At 37.3% G+C, this 23,336-nt stretch overlaps 2 protein-coding genes across 2 annotated transcripts in view; one reads left to right on the forward strand and one right to left on the reverse strand.

The window, feature by feature from the left end:
* Window positions 1-18,847, forward strand: LOC102805900 (myosin-IIIa-like). The gene is made up of 26 exons (XM_085499858.1): window positions 1-276; window positions 4,368-4,524; window positions 4,991-5,056; window positions 7,037-7,264; window positions 7,464-7,578; window positions 7,907-8,054; window positions 8,345-8,465; window positions 8,607-8,724; window positions 8,844-8,915; window positions 9,241-9,379; window positions 9,496-9,721; window positions 10,101-10,271; window positions 10,593-10,732; window positions 10,876-10,959; window positions 11,101-11,161; window positions 11,267-11,472; window positions 11,572-11,683; window positions 11,933-12,181; window positions 12,653-12,820; window positions 13,063-13,217; window positions 13,477-13,708; window positions 14,229-14,421; window positions 15,182-15,261; window positions 15,348-15,498; window positions 16,690-16,833; window positions 16,942-18,847. Exons 2-26 carry the CDS (start codon window positions 4,420-4,422, stop codon window positions 17,106-17,108), a joined length of 3,651 nt encoding a protein of 1,216 aa, XP_085355984.1. The 5' UTR covers window positions 1-276; window positions 4,368-4,419; the 3' UTR covers window positions 17,109-18,847.
* The window catches only part of LOC100366407 (uncharacterized), a 9,987-nt gene continuing 5,127 nt past the window's right edge, over window positions 18,477-23,336 (reverse strand). Inside the window, exons 3-6 of the mRNA XM_085499859.1 lie at window positions 22,055-22,195; window positions 20,844-21,033; window positions 19,436-19,613; window positions 18,477-19,234 (exon numbers count right to left, since the gene is read on the reverse strand). Coding sequence (XP_085355985.1) covers window positions 19,056-19,234; window positions 19,436-19,613; window positions 20,844-21,033; window positions 22,055-22,195 — 688 coding nt within the window. The 3' untranslated portion in view covers window positions 18,477-19,055. The remainder of the gene's footprint in view (window positions 19,235-19,435; window positions 19,614-20,843; window positions 21,034-22,054; window positions 22,196-23,336) is intronic.

Genomic DNA, 23,336 nt, shown 5'->3' on the forward strand with positions numbered 1-23,336 from the left:
CCACGACATTCACGTTGTTGTGCCGCGTGGAAACCTCGTCTGCCGACAACCCGTATTGAATGTAAGTTAGAATTCTGTTTTGCTTTGGACACTTGTACGCTTTAAACAGTCGACAGAGAAGAGCATTGCTTGGAACCGTGTGCCTGGAGGTAATAATGGTCTAACAGTGTTGTGGAACGTGGAAAACCAGCAAGGCTTTGCCACTGTAATTAGCGAATACGAGTCGTGAATGGTACGTATGGTACAATAAAAAGGACATCATCGAGTTAGAAACCGGTAGGTATTTTTTAATCTTGATTGTTCTGAAAAAGCGTGGACTGGTTTAAAGTAATTGTTTACACCGGACAAATGCAAACTAAACAAACATTGAAACAAAGAATTTCAAGATCTTGACTTTCGTTTTTGTTGAATGTAAATTCACACTGACCTCTGCTCTCATTAAGTCATCGGTAGCGAACCACACAACAACTAACGGACCAAAACATTTACTTAATACGAAGCCCTGGATATAACCACGGCCCGTTCACCGTGGATTATGTCTCATCTATAGTCCGTTCGTCACAATTACCGGGCATTTACTGGGACACGAACTAATGATTTTATGGGTGGGTCTGCTCTGCCTGCGCGTAATTCACTGCGTTCACTCATTTAATAAAATGTATATGTTTCGTGGTTCGTTCACCGGCCAATTAAATTACTATGGCCATTGATTACCTCTATGGTACGACCAAGCTAGTCGAGTTGAAGGTTTAGAACATTCGTGACACAGTCACGCACGACTAGCCGACATAACTTATTTTAGAACTCGTCCCGCCCTGTGATTCAATACATGTGTACTACCGGGGTAGTAGTGAAATACGTGTACACTGTCACTGTCTGCGTTCTGAGAAATACCGGATGCTTTGTCCAAAAGAGTGTTAAATAGTCTACCTCACATAATGTTTGCTGTGACAGAAAGGATGGGAATAACAGTACATGTAGTGTCAAGTTCATGTCGAGACTCCGTTGGTAAGCTTCGCATTTGACTATCTATCATGATCGATAACGCCAGTGATGTACCGTGTACTTGTATTTGTGATATATGGGCGTACTGATAGTGTGACGTTGTCCTATATAATACCGGGTTAGTTTGTCGGTTACACGTAATTACCAGTAAACTCAGTCGTCTCAACAACACATGATTTCGACGAACATTGTCTCAATGTCCTAGCAATAGACCAATGGTTGCGATATGCCATATGTGGAAAGAAGGGGGTGGGGTCTTCAACCACCTGTTGATGGATGGTGTTAGCTCAACCGACCAAAGCAAACATGAATACAAACTTGACCGTATGCCAAGTTTGCATTCACGGAAAATCGTGAAAAATGCCCTGCAAACAACAAAAATAAGTTGTTAAACAAGATAGTCAAACATTCGTGCATTTAATATATTAACATTAGATACGAACACGTATCGAATATAATTTATACCAGGGCCGGATCGACTTTTTTTACGAGGGCCGCAACCGACCAGAGCCGTATCGTCTAGAAATCTTTGCATTCACGAAAAATTTCGCTTTAACGTGTTCGGTTCGTGAAACGGTTATTGCCCCCGGTAAGCACAGGGGCATAGTTTAACTGACAATGACCCAGAACTCAAATTCATTGCACCATTCTACCCAACAGTGACATAAAATGTACACAGTTTAACAGTTGGATTACGGCTTTTTTCAATTGGGTTTTGTTATTATATTGGTGCCGGTGAGTTTTGGGATCGGGATAATTGTATTCGTCGTCGCACCGCCTCCTGTTCGATATGGGACTCATAGCGACGTACGCAACGCATGTAAAATGTTTGTTTACGGAAAATCCGAACACGCGCTGCGCGACGACCACCGCGCTTTAACTTAGTTGTTTATCCACAATTATTTCGGGAAAGAACGAAGTTTCGTCAAAACACAGTGAAACAATCTCGATGGCGTAGTTATAGTATACCATGTGGGTCCTGGATAGCCCTGAGTACAGTCCTGTTGGTTTGCCTCCTTCCGCTGATCTTTCGGCCCCCTGTGAAGAAGGCCAACCTACAGGCCTGTACTTGGGGCTAGGTGCTGGACATCTCGACTCGTTTTTCATGTCGAGATCTACCATGATGTGAAAAACCGAATTGGCCCACCATGATTTGTTTTCACCGCATATAGTCTTTATAGCGTTAAATCAAAGACACTAGGAAAATAGTTTAATGTATTTGCTAGTGTTTTCGGTTAAACCACAGTCCATCTATCTAAAGAGGCACTGTGGTTGAACTAAGTTTGTGCACGGTTGCTTTTTTAGTAACCGTGGTTATACACTGTCATCACCGATACACTGGGGACGCAAGTGGCTTGGCAGGCAGCTCATCGGTCGCCCCACAGTTGAGGGACTGTGGTCGCCCGGGGCTGAGTCACAGCTCAGGTCACAGTAGCGTAGCGGTAAGAAGCTGGAACCGAATCTATTTCAGTTCAGCCCGAAAGATTATTTGAACCGAACTCGGCAGGCTAGACCTAAACATCTATACACGTTCATTTTTGCTAGCTCGATCTTCAATGAGTCTTTCGTGTAAACGAGGTACATGTACATGCATATGTAAAAGTACAAGGGGTAGACAAGATTAGGGTTAAACCAATTCTCTAGACGTCAGGCAGTTCACTTGATGGATTAGGTATTTATTACTTTCAAAAGTTGACTTTATTTACATGTACCATGGCTGGTCATATATCACTACTAGACTCTCTCACCTGTAATGAAAAATACATTTTTAAAATTCGGCAATACACCGGACCCCATGTAATAAACATATTCACAATTCACACAGGGCTGGTATAATAACTAGATTGTATTTCTTGTGACAAGGAATTGTTAGCAGGGTGACTAATGCCAGTTCGTTGAAGCATAGAGCTAAAAAAAGGAGAGTGAACTCCCTTTGATGCTATTGTTACCATGACTTCTGCCGACTAATTCGGGTTTATGGGGGGATTACTGGACGTGAATACTTAATTAGTCATGATCGGACGTTCTCGGATGAGTTCGGTCGTTATTACAAAGCAGGGAGAGGGACGAAAAAAAGTTAAAACGACTCAAATAGGAAAAAAACTCCATGGTTGAAGTAGCTCAAGAAATCAAATGAACCAAGCACGATTGTCAAATATATCATTAGTGCCGTGGTATAAGTGTTTGTGTATGACGCTGTTAACTCCCCATTTATCGTCAGACCACCTCCGGTGAACCCATTAGTCAACCAACATATTTGTATAATTGTAATCCTGAATTATGCTGCATTATTATGTGTATATTATGCATACTTGATAGTTGTTCACTGGTATTTAATTGCACCATAGCCTGACAAGCTGGCGTAGGTGGCGCCCTGGACTACTGCACCTCTCCACCAGTGCACCAGTGGGTATCGCAGCAGTCCAGGGCGCCGCCTACGCCAACTTGTCAGGCTAGTTGCACCATTGTTATATCTAATCATAAAATGGAAACAGCGAAAAAAGGGGTTATGGTTGCAATGTGATTTAACATGTCATTGTTGTTTAAACAACTAATCTGTCTAATGTTTACTCACGGTTTTAATCTAGAAAGAAAATGAACCGAACAATAATTCAAAAAACAACCTGCGCCTACATATTCGTACCACGATACTACTATTCGACAATCCGGGACCGCAAACAGTTTCGACACTGTCTGAAAAGTATTGCCTGCCGGAGTTACGATATCATCACGATATCTCAAGTTGTATTCCATTACGTTAGCACACGCGCGACGTTTCATTTCCCCTCGGACAACCAAACTTATTTATTAGTTGTCTGAGGTTTTCCAGCATTCGTCATCACCCTCTCCATTCACCCTGTTCCTCCTCCTCTTGTTGTCTCTGCGCCATTGTTACCGCTGTTATCTGTCAATTTCACTATGTTGTTGTATCATTCAATTCTTTCACGTTTCCGGGCACCGCATTCGCTTGTACCGGTATACTGTATTTATTTAGCGGTAGAAAATGTCAGACTATGCTCAAGGCAACTACCTTCTACTTTATCTACCATGCCAAAGACATTTTCTTGTTGAATAAAATGTATAAGCCGTGGCAGTGTTTTTACCTCAGTACGCTGGTTTTACTATACAAAACAAAGACGGTGAAAAGTGGTTAAATTCTTCGCATTAAAGTTGTTATAACAGAGAGACATACACACACACAATCCATATAATGGGAACACCAGGATACTAGTACACCACCTAAAAAACAGAAGTTGTTGACCCATTCCACAGTATACATAGTGACGTACGTATGCATACATTACATATTGCAACCAAAGAGCAAAGTACAAACTGTTAACGCACGATTTTCTTGCTTGTAGTGATAACCATCCCCGAGTCTAGCCTATATAGGTAGAGACACCGGTGACCAATATGGCAGACAGTAAGCGAGTCGACGATTTGGCAACCCTGAACGTGTTAGACGAGGATACCATTCTTAAACAGTTGGAAGTAAGATACAAGAAAGATCTCATTTATGTGAGTAGTTCAACAAAGTAACAATATCCACTGAATTACGAATGAGGGTAACAGTAATGGCGTTGTATTGCATCAACTTCCTGGTTGAAATCCACATTTTGACAGTTATTAAATACTAATACTAACACGTTTATATATTAATATATGGCATTTAATTGTGTCAAAATATATGTTATTGTAGCAATTTCGTCTTTGTCGGTGAATAGATTATCCTGCATACAAGAATAAACATAATTTACGCGTCTTCGAATAATACTTGTCCACTGAAGTCAACGTTGCTTTTTTTAAAACCATATTTGTATTAATTTATCACCTCGGATATACAAATATTGAAATGGAACAATATGCTACAGGCGGCATACATACACCGTGTATGATTGCGTGCATCGGTGATGTCATTATTAGGCTGGAGTTTGTTTTATATTTTTTTAATATTGTTTTATTTCGGCTATGTCTTGTTTCACAGACTTACATCGGGGATATATTGCTTGCTGTCAATCCATATCGTGAAATAACAATCTACACTGACGAGGTACGTGAACTAAATAAATAGACTTTCGTTATATTAATATTATATGTCATCTTTCCAATGCTTTCATCATTCTGCGTTAATGCCATTAACAGAATTCTGCTCAGCCTGATTTGAGTACCGGTCGCTAATTAATGTAATGCCATTACGGTCCGGCCATGAATAAAAAACATAGGATCACTAGACAATTCTTCGAAAAACAAAAGTCCGAAATATCTTATAGTCAAAATAGTCAAAATTTTGTTCAACAGCATCGTGACATTCATATCTCAACATTTCGATAGCTCAAATTGGATGAAAAAGTCATAATATTATTAAAACATTTCAGAAAAAAATATATTTAATTTATTGAGTTTCCAGAGTAATTGTCCATTATGATATAGAATTGGACGTTTTCTCCAATATGAATTTCTGACATTAGTAGTAACATACACCGTAGTGCCATAATAATTAAAATAATTTTAGTTTAAATTAACAATTTTTGAAGTGAGTGGTTGTGTGTCAGAGCACATGCCTTATAGCAGTCCAGCACGACTATATGTGTAGGTCTAGAGATGTATACTGTCTAGACTCGTGTTTGTTTTTTGGTATTACCATGGTAACATGGCTTCCGTCACTTATACACTTGCATATTTTATTTTAGTCAAAAAATACCAAAAATGTGACAGTATGCAAGTAAAATATAAGTCTCACTTTACAACTAAAGTTACCATAGACAACAATGTAAACACTTGAAGGGATGTGATATTACACATACATGTATAGCTAGTTTTATCAGTGTTCCGAAATGTTATTACTTATATTTGTAGTTTTATCATTCCTAGTTTTGTTGTATTTGTATGTCTTAATTTTAGTTTTTTAAAGACCATACCGCTGTAACCTGTGTCAGTGTTGTCTCAATAAAATATTATAATCCTGATAATTATCTCTTTTTCATCAAATGGTAGAAATTGACCGTAGAACAACAATATTGCACACGTATGTGTCAGTTCGTCATTACATAATTGCTTATTTTGTTAACACATTAAATAAAACGGCCTGAAATACCAAATACTGAATGTTACTGAGTGTTGATTTAGTTATTTATACGCAAACACACTCAGTGCGTTAATAATAAGTAACATATAAAACGCAGGCATGACCTTTGCCCTGCACCCAGTTATTACTTGTAGATATTTAGCGTACAGTACTATAGCGTTTTCACCGTAAAGTAACAGAAAGACTGGTAACAGGTGAAATTGGGCAGACATGGCCGAGAGACCATAATATGTTAGTACCCGGTAGTTATCATGTGGACACGGTATAGTGAGCGTAATATGGTTAAACAAGGTAATGACACAGTGACATGTGAAGCCGGGCACGTCCGGTATGTATCATGCCATGTCATGCAGAGATTTCTAGGAATGATTATCCCGCAGCTAGTATCATGGCAACGAGGCACTGACGTCACGTCCTGTTGAAGTAGAGATATACGGCAATAAAGGCTGACTGGTATAAATCCTAATTAACATGACACCTCTATGATAAAATTCACACTTCGCTCCCGGAATAGTAGCCTATTGACAATTGCACATTGTGTAGAAAGGCGCCAATACATTATGACTGTCTGGTTCATCTGTGGGTGTAATTTAATTAGCGTGAAATAAGCTTAGATTTTAATAAGCCATATCTTTACGCGACGAAGCGCGCTTTTGTTACAAATTGGTGTGAGGGGCACCCTTCACATCGCCGACATTGTTTTGATGTGTAATACGGTTACCGAGAGGTATTATAAATGACGACCGACTACAGTTGTCTAGTGTATTTGAACATAGACCCTTTAACAGTAGGGTCTATGTTTTGAACGACACTGCTTACGCTCATGTATGTCATTTTGACGTCACAGCAACGTTTCGTCTCCCGAGGGCGCAACATGTTAGTGGTATATACATGCAAAAACAAATGTTTTAACAATCTATAGCATTATTTGAACTATATTCTCAGTTGTCAAGTAAGTATGTTAACTTGAAGTACCGCCGTTCGATGAGGCCACACATTTTCGCTATAGCGGACAATGCATACCATCAGATGAAGCAAACCGGAGTGAATCAATGTTGCGTCATCAGTGGCGAATCAGGTGCCGGCAAGACAGAAAGTGCAAAGTTCATAGTGCAACAAATCGTTAGGCACTCAGAAACACATCAACGTGGAATACAGGAAAAGATTTTACAGGTGAGAAAGTGATTTTGAGGGGGGGGGGGTGTCTATATTTTTTTCCACATTGTGCAGTAGTAATTGTTACAGGAATTTATGTATATAATTATAGTTATAAATGTTTTTTTAAAAGTCAAACTGCTCCACCTCACTCAGCTAGTACAGACAGAGGTCGCTCCTTACGCGCATTATCTGACGCGTCTTTAATTCTTCACAGGTGAATCCATTACTCGAAGCATTCGGCAACGCACAAACCGTCATGAACAACAACTCAAGTCGGTTCGGCAAGTTTATCGAACTCCAATTTACAGTCGACGGAAAGGTTTTGGGAGGTAACTAAGAATGTGTATGCCTGATATTTGCGAGGTTGCAGGCGTCATTTATTAGTTAATGTTCGTCAATGTTTAAAGCGCCACGGTCATCGCGCCGCGTCGTTTTCGATATGGGACTCATAGCGACGTATACAACTCGTGTAAAATACATAGTTTGCGCGTAATTCGAACACGCACTACGCGACGACCGCGGCGCTTTAACCGTTCAAACGCATAACTTAACATTTTTAGATACAGTGAGATAATATTTAGTAGAAATGTGTCTCGGCTTTTATTTTCAAACTTATACATACAAATATACATAATCTTTTTTTTTTAATTTCACCAGCCAGCATTACCGAGTACTTATTGGAAAAGTCGAGAGTTATTTTCCAGGGTGCCGGAGAGAGGAATTTCCACATGTTTTATTACATGTTTGCTGGCCTCAACGACAAGAAACTACGTAAATATTATCTGTCAACACCAGAAAAACACAGGTACCAATATTAATTCGCATATCCCTCATTTAACTGCCCTGTTTGCGCATTGACATAACACTTCGCGTTCACTTTTTAGTTAGCGTTATGGTTAGCTAATAACATTCAGTTGTCCTTTTAATCATCGAATGGCGTTGTTATACAACTGTCAGTATCTATCTATGACTATACACTTTTTTAACATACTGTGCTGTGCAATGAATGAAAAGCGTATTTCTGTGTTTTTCGTTCATTTATACTAAACACGTTATTTCACCACGATTTCAATTATTGCTGTTCTTTTATTTCAGGATTTTAAACGGCGGACGCTCACAGCATAGCATATACACTTCTGACGAGGATTTCCGTCACTGTCAGCAGAAATACAACGAACTCAAGTCACTACTCATCACCGTTGGTTTTACCGTCGAGGTAGGAACAGTGTCCACGAAAAGTATTGATCTGTGTCTGCACGTTTAGTAACCGTGGTGCCTCATCAATCAGAGAAGATTGGTTAATTATTCATAGAGCGCCATACCGAGTCAAGTTAAACATTTCGTTTGTTTTTTCCAGGACGCACTTACAATGTGGGTACTTCTAGCAGCTATTCTTCATCTCGGCGATTTGGAATTTGAATTTGACTATGACCTTGACGGTGCTTACGTGTCAGACGAACGCAAGCTACAAGTGGGTAAGTTTATCTTGGATAATCATGTGAACAGGAATAATCATTCAATATAAAATAGCTGCATGATACAAAAGTATGTGTCGTTAATTGATTACATAACCTGGTTTCTTTCTTTCATGTAGTTTCGACTTTACTCAAAGTTGACCCGGTTGAGTTAGCTGCCGCTCTTATCTCTACTACGCATATCACTAGAGGTATGTTTTGCAAATCAACATTCTACTTCCAGTTTGATGTGTGTATGATTTAAACACAAGCTTCCATCGCAATTCCAAATCCTAACGACGCCGTCATTCATGCACTACTACTCGAATATGTTCGGACTCAATAAAATTGTTGGGGTCATTGCTACAGCTTCCGCTGGGATATCGGAACTATTGTTATGTGAAATATTTAGGAGGCTTGATTTGTGCCAATTACGGAAAATAAATGATTTGCTTAGATTTCAAGACCCCAAAACAACTTTTAAAATACGCCTTAATACTTTATCGTGTCGTTTATGTACTTGTGTCTTCCTGGAAGGCGAGGAAATCACGGTGTTAAAGAACGTTGAGCAAGCTAACGACGGTAGGGACGCTCTCGTGAAGGCGTTATATGGCCGCCTGTTTTCATGGATCGTCAATCAAATCAATGACATGCTGGCTCCTAGAGAAGGATACAGGTATGTGATGTAATCCGTAGCATCGTTTAGCGATGTTTTCGTTTTTATTTTCTGCTTTATGTATATACACTGATTTATTACGCATAATGGCTTGCGTTTTGTTTATTTTTTCACAGGGGTGAAACCCGATGCAACATTGGGATTCTGGATATCTTCGGATTTGAAAATTTCAAGCACAATAGCTTCGAGCAGCTATGCATCAATGTGACCAATGAACAGTTGCAGTATTACTTCAATCAAAGCATATTTGCATGGGAACAATCAGAATATGCAAACGAGGGTATTAATATGCAAGAGATACAGTTCCAAAACAATATGAAATTACTTGAACTTTTCATGGCAGTGAGTAGACTACGATTATGTTTATTCCACAAACAAGAAAAAAAACGTTCAAAAGTGACCGAATGTTTCTCGTACTATAGGTTCTGCCATTATGATACAAAGAAATAAATAAAAATACTTCACCAAGGAATTTGTCGATAAATTACAACATTTTCACTGTATCTTTATTGCAGTGCTTTTGGTAGTGAAAGTCAATATGACTGAAATAATGAATTGATAAGATATGAATCTAAATATCCCAGTATTAAAAATGTGACGGAACTTGTTATTCTAGTACAGAAGGGTATTTTTAAAAATTTTAAATCAACTTTGTGTCTATCCTTGTTACGTATGTCTGTTCAAACAAAGCTACATTGCCAACATTGTCTATTGTTTTCAGCGGCCCATCGGCATACTGTCACTACTCGACGAAGAAAGTAAATTCCCACAGGCCACCGACGACACACTGGTACAGAAACTCAACGAGCGTTGTTCAAGAAACAGTTATTACATAGCTGCATCCGGGGTTTACAGAGGGGCCATCTTTGGAATACGTCACTACGCGTCACAAGTAAGTTAGTGCCACGTGGAATGATGCCAATAAATTATTCATGCAGTTTGAATTAGTCGTACGTACGCGTAATTAAATACGCATGTACGCTAACCATGCTTATTATTCTTTGAAAAGGGTGTTATATTAATGAACAGACAGATTATACATTACATGTTGTCTGATACTAGTAGATCGACTTGCGGGGGTCATACTACAACACACACGCCACCCATGTACTAAAATGGTGATATTTCACCATGGACCCTGGACGAACAAATGCTAACATCAAGTAAGCAAACGTATACATAATTATGTTTTTCGGTGTATCTTTCTTCCCAGGTTGTGTACAATGCTGCGGGATTTTTAGAGAAGAACAGAGATACACTACACCAGAATATCGTCGATGCAATGTCCGACAGCGACAATTCGTTCATTAGAGAAATATTCAGCACAAATTTCAAGGGATCTTCTGCACAACAGTAATGACACTTAAACTTACATTTCAAGTTACATGGACATTTCCCGCGTCGTTGTCTGTCGTTTGATAATATTCATCGATTGTGGCTCTAAATTTTGATTGTGAAATGTCAATGTAATATTACGTATTTTCTTTTTTACACAGTAACGTCTCGAGCAAAGACCGGAAAGCGATACTTTTGTGCGCCAAGCAACCAAAGCTACGACCCGGAGGTAATGAAAAACAGAGGTAAGTTAGTGACTATATAATTATGAAACCACCATCTTATAAATATCTCATCAGACTATTCTTTGGTAGTCCGAGTTAAAAAAAGTATTTTACATGTATAATGTCCTGTACTTAAAAATATCAATGCCATGTCTCCCTCAGAACTATGAGTAGGAAGAAAACAGACCCCAAACAACCAATGACCGTGGCGTCCTACTTCAAGGTAAGAAATACGTCATTATACCAATCAATTTCATTTTATATATTTACTATATAACAAATTTTTATCGATTTTATTATTATAAATAAATATCCTGATTTTTTAAAGGAATCTTTGACTGATCTGATGGACAAGATACTTTCAGCGGAACCCCAGTTCATCCGTTGCATTAAACCGAACCACACGAAGCAGCCTAATCGATTTGATAGAGAAGTTGTGTTGAACCAGCTACGATGTACTGGCGTCTTGGAAACGACAAGGATACGGCGACTCGGATATGCAGTCAGGTTACCATTTGCCGATTTTTTGCGAAGGTCAGTGTTAAATGATGATGGGAACATTGTTGACGACGACGAATGACCATAATATTGGAATAATAATATTATTTTATAACTTACAATTCTGTATTTCAGTTACAAGTTCCTTCATTTCCCGTTGTCTGCTAATATAGCACCGAACGCCGTTAACTGCTACCAGTTAATACAGTCTACTGGACTCACAGAATGGCAAGTTGGAAAATCAAAGGTAGATTCTTGGCAGATTTTGCCACGTAGCAACTATAATATCATGATTCGTGGTGTAAAATGTCGTTTTTATCACTCTCAAAATAATATTCGTGTAATGGAAATAATGAAATACTAGTACACCAATACACATGATGATTAAAACAACGGACTTGCCTTATTAATGAGTTGCATGTCATATTTATGAAAGAACGGAATAAGACGTGACACTGTTACCTAGTTGAGACAAAGTTGTTTTGATTTCTCGCAGGTATTTTTGAAATATTGGCATACTGAACAACTAGACTCCATGATGGAAGCGCTTAGGCAACACGTTGTTACAGTGCAGAGGTGCGTCAGGGGGTTTGTGGCAATAAAACGTCGTCAGCATCGAAAGCATATAGCCAAAGTACAGAAAAGGCAGTCAAAAGGGTTGGCGAGTTACATTAAAGATAACGGAAATGAATTCTGGGAGAGTTTGAGTAGGACCAATGAACACGATAAAAGGCGAGGGAACGAGGTAAGTGCCCGCTTTGAAAGGGGAAGAGGATTAGAGAAATTGACTGCTGGAGTATTTTTGGGCGTTGAGTAGAACCACCTCGCTTTCTTTTCCTGCCACTACATCATGGGTCTTATTCAACAGGTGTGTGTTGAGCCGATGACGAATCGGCCTGCTCCATAATATCAGCGATGTTTTCTTCCGTTTTAGTGAATCATTTGGTGAAATAAGTTATCACGACTAGTCTAAATATAGTAAATGCAAAGAAAACACCAACGATTGTTTTCTCAATCATTGCCAAAGTATGAGCTGAATACATGTTTTGACGAGATGTTCCAAATAAAAGTGACTCATTCTTCCGTTGTTTTTGTGTATGCTGTTAATTTTAGCGTGAATTGACGTCACGTTTGTACTGAATAATTCGTTAAAATAAGATATATATAGCCAAACGACAAACTTTGTTCATACGACGACAAACTTCTACTACTACAGGCACTGGAAGCTGCAAACCTGTTGCACGCCCAGCGGATGAACTTACTACAGGAGCAAAGAAGAGAGAGAAACCTACCCGAGTTGTCGACTGGTGAAGAACGCCCACCAACAATGGTACACCAGGAAGACAATAACAACGACACTTTTAATCCGGGTGCATCTAGAAAGGTACACCTACTACTCGATGGTATTTTCACAAAATTTCCATGTTAAAAGACAATTGTTAAAAGGCGGCGGTCGTCGCGCAGCACGTGTTCGAATTTCATGTAAACAAACAATGTATTTCACACGCGTTGTGTATGTCGCTATGAGCCCCATATTGAACAGAACACGACGCGATGACCACTGCCCTTTAAAATAAAAAATTATTGATAGAAGTATTGATTCATTATGTTCATAATTGTTTTCAGACAATATTAGATGACACCGTGTCCGTGTTATCAAGGCTAAATGCGGGTGTATGGAGTCGCGTATACTTCGGCGAGAAACACAGAGTTCTAGACGCATTCAGCGTAGCCTCCGAGAATCTCGTAGTAGACGGATCAGTGAAACAACAACGTGGAAGGTATTATTATTTCTTATTTTTTCTATTCAACGTTTGTTAGTTTTGTATACGTTTGTTGGTTGTTGTTTATCATTGTTGTAATCACTCAAATTCAATTTTGCTATTTTAGCAAGGTATTCTAAATTTCGGGATTCTGTTGGGTATGAACTGTAAAAATACAAATCCCATATCATACTTATACGAATAGGTTTTGACGAGAGCATATCACTCACTATATAAGCTCTATGATATATCGCGTTACTTTGTGTGGTTACTATAGGATTGGTTTCGGCAGCATAAACAACCCCCGCCGTGACACGGAAACGACACGAATTCGTTCCTTCATTGGTAAAGGAGTGCGGTTTGAAATGGACTCAGATGGCCATATATGGGCTTTACGACTGACGAAAAATCACGTGTATGTTAATGGTTGGCGCCAACCGCAGTCTCATTGCGTTACAGCAGAGGTAATCAAACGAGGCGGACGGCTACCATATGGAGAGCCTATCAAGGTAACATTGGGGTGCAATACGGGAGTCAGATGGATGAAAAAGTTAGGGATTGACAGTCTGCCGGGACGGAAGTTAGGTTGTGCAGATTAATTTTTTTACCGACTATCAGAAATTGCAGACCTCTCTTGATTTTGAGTTTGATGTAAACCGAGAAACAGCTTTAATAACAAAATCGGCTTACTTGAAACTTGTTTACAACTGTATAATATAATAAGATTACACTGATAATGCGTTTTGTTTGTTGAATACCAAGTTATGTGCACTGTTTTACTACAATGGAAATAACAAACTCACTTGAACTTGTTCAAATAAATTGGGATGGGGAGGGTCCCTGATATTTTCTTCAAGGTAAAGCTTCGCATATGTCAGAAAATTTATAAAATGTTTAAATTAACGATAGTTAATACTATTTCCATAGAAATGGGGGGATCAATTAATTGTTTCCTGTTTACCTTGATACATCGTCATGCATGCCTCTATATAGCATATCGTCATCAAATGTTTACCGTTCACGCTACAGGTGTTCGACATGGATGAATTCAAGATTCGCCTAGCTATGGAACAACAAACTGAGCCAGATCTGATGTCGATACAGAATTTCTGTGTTCTGTTTCTCAGTTTTATCAAAACAGATGAAGTTATTGAGAAGACGCCATGTTGGATAGCATTGACAGTGCTTCCCGCATTGAATCGCAAACTCAGCGACCCTGAAGGTGGGCTTCTTGAAAACATGTTATATTATACTGCAATGTCGGAGTTACGCTCTTATAAAATGTCAACCCAATATTGAACCATCTAATATTTGAAATACTCCTCGTGCCCCGATTGCCATAGAAATAGGATGTTTTGGATCCTGGCAATTATTTATCTTTATTTATTTATGACTTTCACAATTCAAACTGAAACAAAAGATTACTATTGGCCGACTGAACGTTTTCAAATGAAGTTGTCGTGCGCAATGTGCTTGTTGATTGGCTGGTTAGATTAAACTGCCATTAACATTTACAAATAGTTATACAGATAAAGGGAATGTCTTAATTGCGCTGAGAGCACATCCTGCAACACTTTCTTCTAATCGTACTGAATTGATTATGTGACTAAAATTGACACGAGTGACGCTGTGAGCACCTTGATATAGTACTGATCTGTGATCATCCATGAGATGTGCTATATTCTAAACGATGAACATCAAATGGATTTAAAACCAAACTTTCTATTTGAATAATGTTGCTTAAAGCGGGAGGGTCGTCATCTGCACATACACGGGAATTGAGTCCCAAGCGATGATAACAACACACGCTAAAACGCAAAGTCTCGTGGGTAGACGCTTACTCGTAAACAATCACACGCTATGGCCATCTGACGCATGCAGGTGACAACTCCCCACTTTAAATCTATGTACATCATTTTGTTGTCATAGAAACAGAAAGATTTTGTTGTTTGATTTTTATTTTATTACATTTAATATTCCAGTGTTGGAAGAAATTGAAGAGATTCGAGCAGAGTACAGAACAGCCAAAGAAATACAAGAGGAAGCTCTAAGAATTACCAAGGTAACTATTGTTATATGTGTTATTTATAAAAAAAAAATCATCAATAATGTTATTTTAAAAATAATTCGTTACTTCTGTATTCACAGAAAAGACAATGGGCCAAACTGAATCTTCGGTCTTCAAACTTTGAGAAAGAAAAGAAGAAAGAGGGCAGAAAAGCAAATTTGGAAGCACGACAAAAGGCTATTTCAGAGGGGTTGCCATGGAGATTCAGCTGGGAGAAAGAAGAAGAAAGTGGTTAGTTGTGAATTTTAATTTGTTATTGATTCGTCACCAGAGGGTCAGTGTTTGTTTGTGACGCATCATAAATTTCATCAATGGTTGATCCGCTAGGACATTTAAAATTGGCAGACTGCTCCGCTAGAATTGCCCTTAAAATCACTTGTGTGTGTGTGTGTGTGTATGTATGTGTGTGTGTGTGTGTGTGTGTGTGTGTGTGTGTATGTGCGTGATTGAAGCGAGCGGGTCGTCACCTGTGCACGCACACGCTAAGAATGCAAAGGCTCATGGGTAGACGCTTGTTTGTAAACAATGAAGCGCTATGGCCACCTGACGCATGCGTAGGTGACGACTCCCTACCTTTAATTCTTCTGTGATTTTTCTCAAGCTTTCACTCTATTTAGTACCCGGGTAGGTAAAATCTAGAAAAAGTTTTGGCCCACCGTTTTCATAGCTACAGCCAAAAAAAACTGATTTTTGAATAATTTTGCCCCAAATATATTACCTCCTCCCAGTTTTGTAATAGCAGTGTTCAAATGAGAGATGCTGAATTGTTCGTGTTACGGACATCGAGTTAAGAAAACATCAAGTTACAAAAATGACCATGGCATATATTTTCTGAAATATGCCCAAATTGTGACTCAAACTTTAAATAACAAAGAAAAAAAATCTATGTCGCCCGTAACTCGAAGCTCTGTTAACTGTTAATCGAACATTGATTTACAATTCGTACGTTGTGCAAAAGTGGGTGTTTTTTTGTAACTCGATGTCCACAACTCAAAAATTTCAGTATCTCTTCAGATGATCATGCTTTTTATTTTGGCTAAATTGCGCACCGACAAGAGATCGCCAGAGCCGACAATTTTACACTGTATTAGCATGCTCACAACGCAACTTTGAACTTTGAATGAACTGTAAATGCTGCTTTCAATCACAGAATCTAGAAAATACAACTGCAAAACGGTCAGAAATAAAAATTAATATAATTAGTAATAAAGTGAAAAGACTTCTGAAGACTGAATGCTTTTTTGAAAACTTCGTATACGGGGCCTGGTTTTAAATATAAACCGACGTTAGCTTTACGTTCATGTCCTACCATGGCAACAGCCGAAAACATGTTGTTTGTTTTTTGAGTGAAGCTTGTATTATTATTTTGCAGGTTGATCAGTCATTAGTTGTAATCAGTAAAATTATATCTGTTAATTTCAGGGAGTGATGCAAGTGACGAGCAGTCAGAGTCAAATAGCAGTGCGATGGAGTCAACGTTATATGCCAGTGAAAGTTCTGAACAAGAATTACGACCCTCTAACATACGGAGAGCTGCAATGAATAAACTAAGTGAAAAAAATCCTGGTAAATACATTCAAGTTTTCGTTGCTGTATACATGCACGATATACCATGAACAATTAAATTGTGTGATATAATGTAAACAATTAATTTATTTATTCCCCTTTTTTTAGGTTTGGTCACACGACGGAATTCTCAGTTCGCTCGGCTGTTGCTAAACGAAACTAAGGAGGTTTACTATACGTCAGACCACAGTGGGCAGAAAATAGAGAAAAAACGTCAATGGGCTAAAGTCAGTGAATTAAGAAAAAGACAAGATGAGACCGATTTTTCGAAGTGAACAGGACTGGTATTTTGGGGAATCCTTGCCTTTTAGTGTTTTCTACATTCATGAATATGCATATCTGATTTTGGCAGTGCTGATTGACAACTTGGCTGTATCGTGAAGTACTAGTACTTAAAATCTGTATTAGAAACTGTGACTTCTATTGAAATGGTACAATGCAACAGAGGAGATGTGGCTTCTATTAGAGCACCTACACATATGAGAAATGATGAATTATGGTTCTTAGTTATTCAAAAAGAATGGGTGTGACTTCTATCAAGAATGCGGCTCATACAGTTTTTATGTTAACATGTGTATATCTCATAAACCATTTTGTCAAAAATTTTGAGTTTAACGCATCACATGCTGAAAGCTTTCCCGAATATCTGAAATGAATGGGAAAAATTGGCAATAGCAGAAGTGTTAAATCAGAGTAGAAACATTTCTCACTCTGGCTGAGAGTGGCACTTTTCTATTTCTATATCATTCTGGAAAATTAATTTCCACGCACCGACACTACTGTCAGAATCAAATGATGAGATTTCCCAGGATATTTGATCAATCCTTTGAAACATTATGCATGCTCATTTGCATAAATTATGCATATTTATTTGCATATTTTTATAATATAATAGTCACAGCATGACCAATTTTTTTTATTGGACTGACCTATGACAGCCTCATCCAGTCCTGTTTTTTGACAAGGATATTTACATTGGTTATATGTACAGTAATTAATTTTACTTAAAAATTATCAATCATTTGTTATCTGTCTAAAATAACTAAAATCATTTTAAAGTGCTGCTGTCAATATTAAGTATTTTATATTAAAATCATCTGTAATATTCATTGTGTTTGAGATGTGACATGTATAATCACTTTAATATATTTGTTGATATAAGTACTCAGTAGATTACTGTTCATCAAAAAATGTACATATATTTGATGAAGTAATGAACATACCCGTATTTGTTCTTTTATAGGTGAATAGTGATTCATTAAAATATTACCATAGAAACATAAGGAATTTTGTCTTTGGGCAAGAAATGGAATACTTTTTGACTCCCGTGTGCGAAGCAAATTTATTTTCTGTAGGTATTATAAATTTTGATAATGTGAATCACATTGTTTTCATGTTGTGCATGCAAATAGCAGACAAATATTAGATGCTAAGCTTCTCGTTTGAAATGCAAATCTTAAATTTCCAATACTTTGAGCACACACGAGTTCTTTCTAAGCTTTCTTTGATTATGCTTGAATGGCCAGACTGTATGTCAAGAAGCCAAAGAGCCATAGCATAAGAGCATAAGAAGTCATAAAAGAGTTATGTAAATGTGTATTACATTAAACTGTCATTAGTTAAAGATACAAGCATACAATATATTTGTACATACATTATTGTTTTAATTCATTTTAAAAAATTCAATCAATTAATATTAGTACCCCATTTAACCTTATATCCCTCCCCCCATCAACATATTGGTGTATCATATCTACCGGTATGTAGTTTTCTTCGAATTCTTTGTTAATTTTTTATCTAATGGACATAAACACCCAGGTTCTGATCTTTTAAAAAAAAAATTATAAACTATACAAAACATACAAAACCATACAATTCATATATTTGTAAGTACATTGACTTTATTTGGTCCTGTGAGTTTGAGATCATCTGTGAGTTTAACTGGTATTCTGTTACTGGTATGCATATTAGGTCTGTAGTAATCTGTATACTGAATAAAATCCACTGTAAGTGACAGCTTTTCATTGGAGGAATATGATCTAGCTGTAACAAAAGTTCTGATTGGCTGATGGTCCTACAAGACCTGAATATGATTTTTTATATGCACATAATTGGTCGATTGTTTTTATAGAAGGGATGTACATCAGCAATGGTTGCAAACAAACACGCCAATACATGAAAAATTTGATCCTTGAAGTGTAAAATATCATTGTATCTGTACATCAAAGATTTGATGATGATGGTAACAAGATTAGCTCTTCTTCTGGTTTATCAAATATCGGTGGTGTCAATTTCAGGGCTGTTAACATCAGGAGAATCTCGGTGATGACTTGATCTGGGAATTTCCAATGAGGTCGATGTCCACCCTTCTCAAATGCAACAACTCTTCGAAGTTCATTTTCTGGTAATAATGAAAAATGTTGGAGAATTCAGTGATTAATGGGGACATGACATAAAGTCTACGAACAAGTACTGCATGATAATGATTGCAAAGAAACAGATGACAACATAGTAATCATTTAGTCACTAAAATGGCATTTACCGATATATCTACATCTGCCATGGCTGTCATAGAAATGGTTAATTAATGAGCGCTAATTACCTGGTAATTTCTGGATACATTTCCCATTGCTATCGTATCGAGTTGCGTTATCACACTTCAATCCCATAATTCCTATAAACTCCTCAGATATTGCAGGTCTGATGAATCCATCATTCTCACTATAGATTACAAGAACTGGTAGATTTCTTTTAGTGATCACATCAATGTCAACATGGAACTGAAACAGAGTATGTATGCAATAGGATTCTTTTAGTGATCACATCAATGTCAACATGGAACTGAAACAGAGTATGTATGCAATAGGATTCTTTTAGTGATCACATCAATGTCAACATGGAACTGAAACAGAGTATGTATGCAATAGGATTCTTTTAGTGATCACATCAATGTCAACATGGAACTGAAACAGAGTATGTATGCAATAGGATTCTTTTAGTGATCACATCAATGTCAACATGGAACTGAAACAGAGTATGTATGCAATAGGATTCTTTTAGTGATCACATCAATGTCAACATGGAACTGAAACAGAGTATGTATGCAATAGGATTCTTTTAGTGATCACATCAATGTCAACATGGAACTGAAACAGAGTATGTATGCAATAGGATTCTTTTAGTGATCACATCAATGTCAACATGGAACTGAAACAGAGTATGTATGCAATAGGATTCTTTTAGTGATCACATCAATGTCAACATGGAACTGAAACAGAGTATGTATGCAATAGGATTCTTTTAGTGATCACATCAATGTCAACATGGAACTGAAACAGAGTATGTATGCAATAGGATTCTTTTAGTGATCACATCAATGTCAACATAGAACTGAAACAGAGTATGTATGCAATAGGATTCTTTTAGTGATCACATCAATGTCAACATGGAACTGAAACAGAGTATGTATGCAATAGGATTCTTTTAGTGATCACATCAATGTCAACATGGAACTGAAACAGAGTATGTATGCAATAGGATTCTTTTAGTGATCACATCAATGTCAACATGGAACTGAAACAGAGTATGTATGCAATAGGATTCTTTTAGTGATCACATCTATGTCAACATGGAACTGAAACAGAGTATGTATGCAATAGGATTCTTTTAGTGATCACATCAATGTCAACATAGAACTGAAACAGAGTATATGTATGCAATAGGATTCTTTTAGTGATCACATCTATGTCAACATAGAACTGAAACAGAGTATGTATGCAATAGGATTCAACTACCCTATCCAATGATGTTTTAATGCATTCTTCAACAGCTTTCTTCATAGACTGTCACTGTGGTCATCTATCACAAAAAACGAGCCGTTGATGTCTCAGTTGACGATACAACGTTATAGATATATGGACAGAGCCTGAAAATATTAGTTCTTGCTTTTGAATCAAAAGAAATAAAACAAGATTGACAACTCTCAATCTTCTTTGCACCAATAATCTCACCTGTTTAAAGTCCATCTGTACTCCTTCATAAACACTATTCACATTCGACTGCGGTGTTCTACCTCCCAAACCAAACTTGGCATACATCAATTTGACGTACCATTGGACAAAATATCTAAACAATGGAACTTTAGATGACAGGTAAATGAGCCATCCCACTGTTTTGCTAAATCTTATGACAGCAGAATATCTGTGGATAATATCAACGTTATTATTTAAGATGCCACAGTTCATAAATAGGCATCACAAGTTTATTACTTGATATCACTTATCCTTAGAGCCAGTTTATACGAGTGACGTCATGAGCTAGGATGTATGTTGAGTTAACGAAACACAATAAATAAGGAGATAGTGTAATATTCCTTCGATAAATACAAAATAAATCATGTTATATAATAATATAATAATTTAACAATTGTACGTTATTTCACAGTTGTATACATTCCAAAGCTGCAGGTTATACATTCCATTCTGTTTCATAAAAGAACTCAAATTTGGTGGTAACACATAATATGAGATTATTATAAGGATACCTCAAAGTATGCATGAAGACAGTACAGCTGGAGTATCAACTGGAGCGCAACAGAGGTTGATGCGCTGCGTACTGTCTGAGTGCAGTACATCTTTTCCTTCTAAAGATGCACCATTGGAATGCCAAAATCCTAAATTTTTAGAACGGAATCAGCGAACTTCTTTGTGTGGAGTCTGGTCAAACTCTGGTGGCAGCCATGTTCATTTTTATTATTACAGGATGCTTAGGCACGTAATTATTCCATATTTGGAATTTGCATTTCCTAATATGGTATGATGAAATTACCCCGTAAAATACCGCAAAATTACGACACACTGTAACTTATGGCGGTACGGCCAGATGTATAATAATACATGTTAAGTTGCACCTCGTACATGATGTACGTCTCACATCTAGTGGACAATTTATTAATGTCCAACTTAACAATAATGAATTGCCATCAGCGCCTTATTCATGAAAAGCTGGTTCTACAAAGAGTTATTGCACAAGCCTGCATAACTATCTTTCATTCAAATATAACATCGTGGACAAATCATTAAAAAAAAATATTGTTGTTACTGATATCATTACATGTGAGGTGTTACCTCTCATTTTTGTTTTAGACCAAAATATGATTGCTGTAGTGTGTAAAATGGCTATTAAAACAATTTCTGGTAAACATACAAGACAAGAAACCTACGTGCTGTTGAACGGATAGTAATGTGGTGTGACACCAGGCCCAGCAAGGAAACAAACTGACTTGATGATGTTGTTATTATCAGTTGCGGCGACCAAAGCAGCTAGATGGCCACCCATGGAATGTCCAATAATCATTTCTACTCTGCAATACAATAATTAAGATCATACAATGACATTTATATTAATAACATCATCTGCTGACATCATGACATCTGCTGACATCTATGGAGGTTTTCAGCAGTCAATGTATTATACATGGCCATACATGGATCAACAAGCAGCTATTTTTGTGGACAAATGTTGCTAAGTGTACCTTTAACCTACTATATGTAAAACTGATTTACAATGTGGTATAAATAGCATTCAAATCAAATCACTACACTTGGCACTTGAATCAAACTGAATCAAATTATTGCACTTGGCACTTGAATCAAACTGAATAAAATTACTACACTTGGCACTTGAATTAAACTGAATAAAATTACTACACTTGGCACTTGAATCAAACTGAATCAAATTACTACACTTGGCACTTGAATCAAACTGAATCAAATTATTGCACTTGGCACTTGAATCAAACTGAATCAAATTATTACACTTGGCACTTGAACCAAACTGAATAAAATTACTACACTTGGAACTTGAATCAAATTAATCAAATTACTACACTTGGCACTTGAATCAAGTGAATCAAATTACTACACTTAACACTTGAATTAAGTGAATCAAATTACTACACTTAACACTTGAATCAAGTGAATCAAATTATTACACTTGGCACTTGAACCAAACTGAATAAAATTACTACACTTGGAACTTGAATCAAATTAATCAAATTACTACACTTGACACTTGAATCAAGTGAATCAAATTACTACACTTGGCACTTGAATCAAGTGAATCAAATTACTACACTTAACACTTGAATCAAGTGAATCAAATTATTACACTTGGCACTTGAATCAAGTGAATCAAATTACTGTACTTGACACTTTAATCAAGTTAATCGAATTACTATACTTGAATCAAGTGAATCTAATTACTACACCTGACACTTGAATCAAGTGAATCAAATTACTACACCAGACACTTGAATAAAGTGAATCAAATTACTACACCAGACACTTGAATAAAGTGAATCAAACTACTACACATCAAATTACTACACTTGAATCAAACTGAATCAAATTACTACATCTGACACTTGACACAAGTGAATCAAATTACTACACATCAAATTACTACACTTGAATCAAACTGAATCAAATTACTACACTTGGCAC

Source organism: Saccoglossus kowalevskii, chromosome 1, assembly GCF_978046115.1.
Source record: "Saccoglossus kowalevskii chromosome 1, keSacKowa6.1, whole genome shotgun sequence".
NCBI classification, from domain to species: domain Eukaryota; kingdom Metazoa; phylum Hemichordata; class Enteropneusta; family Harrimaniidae; genus Saccoglossus; species Saccoglossus kowalevskii.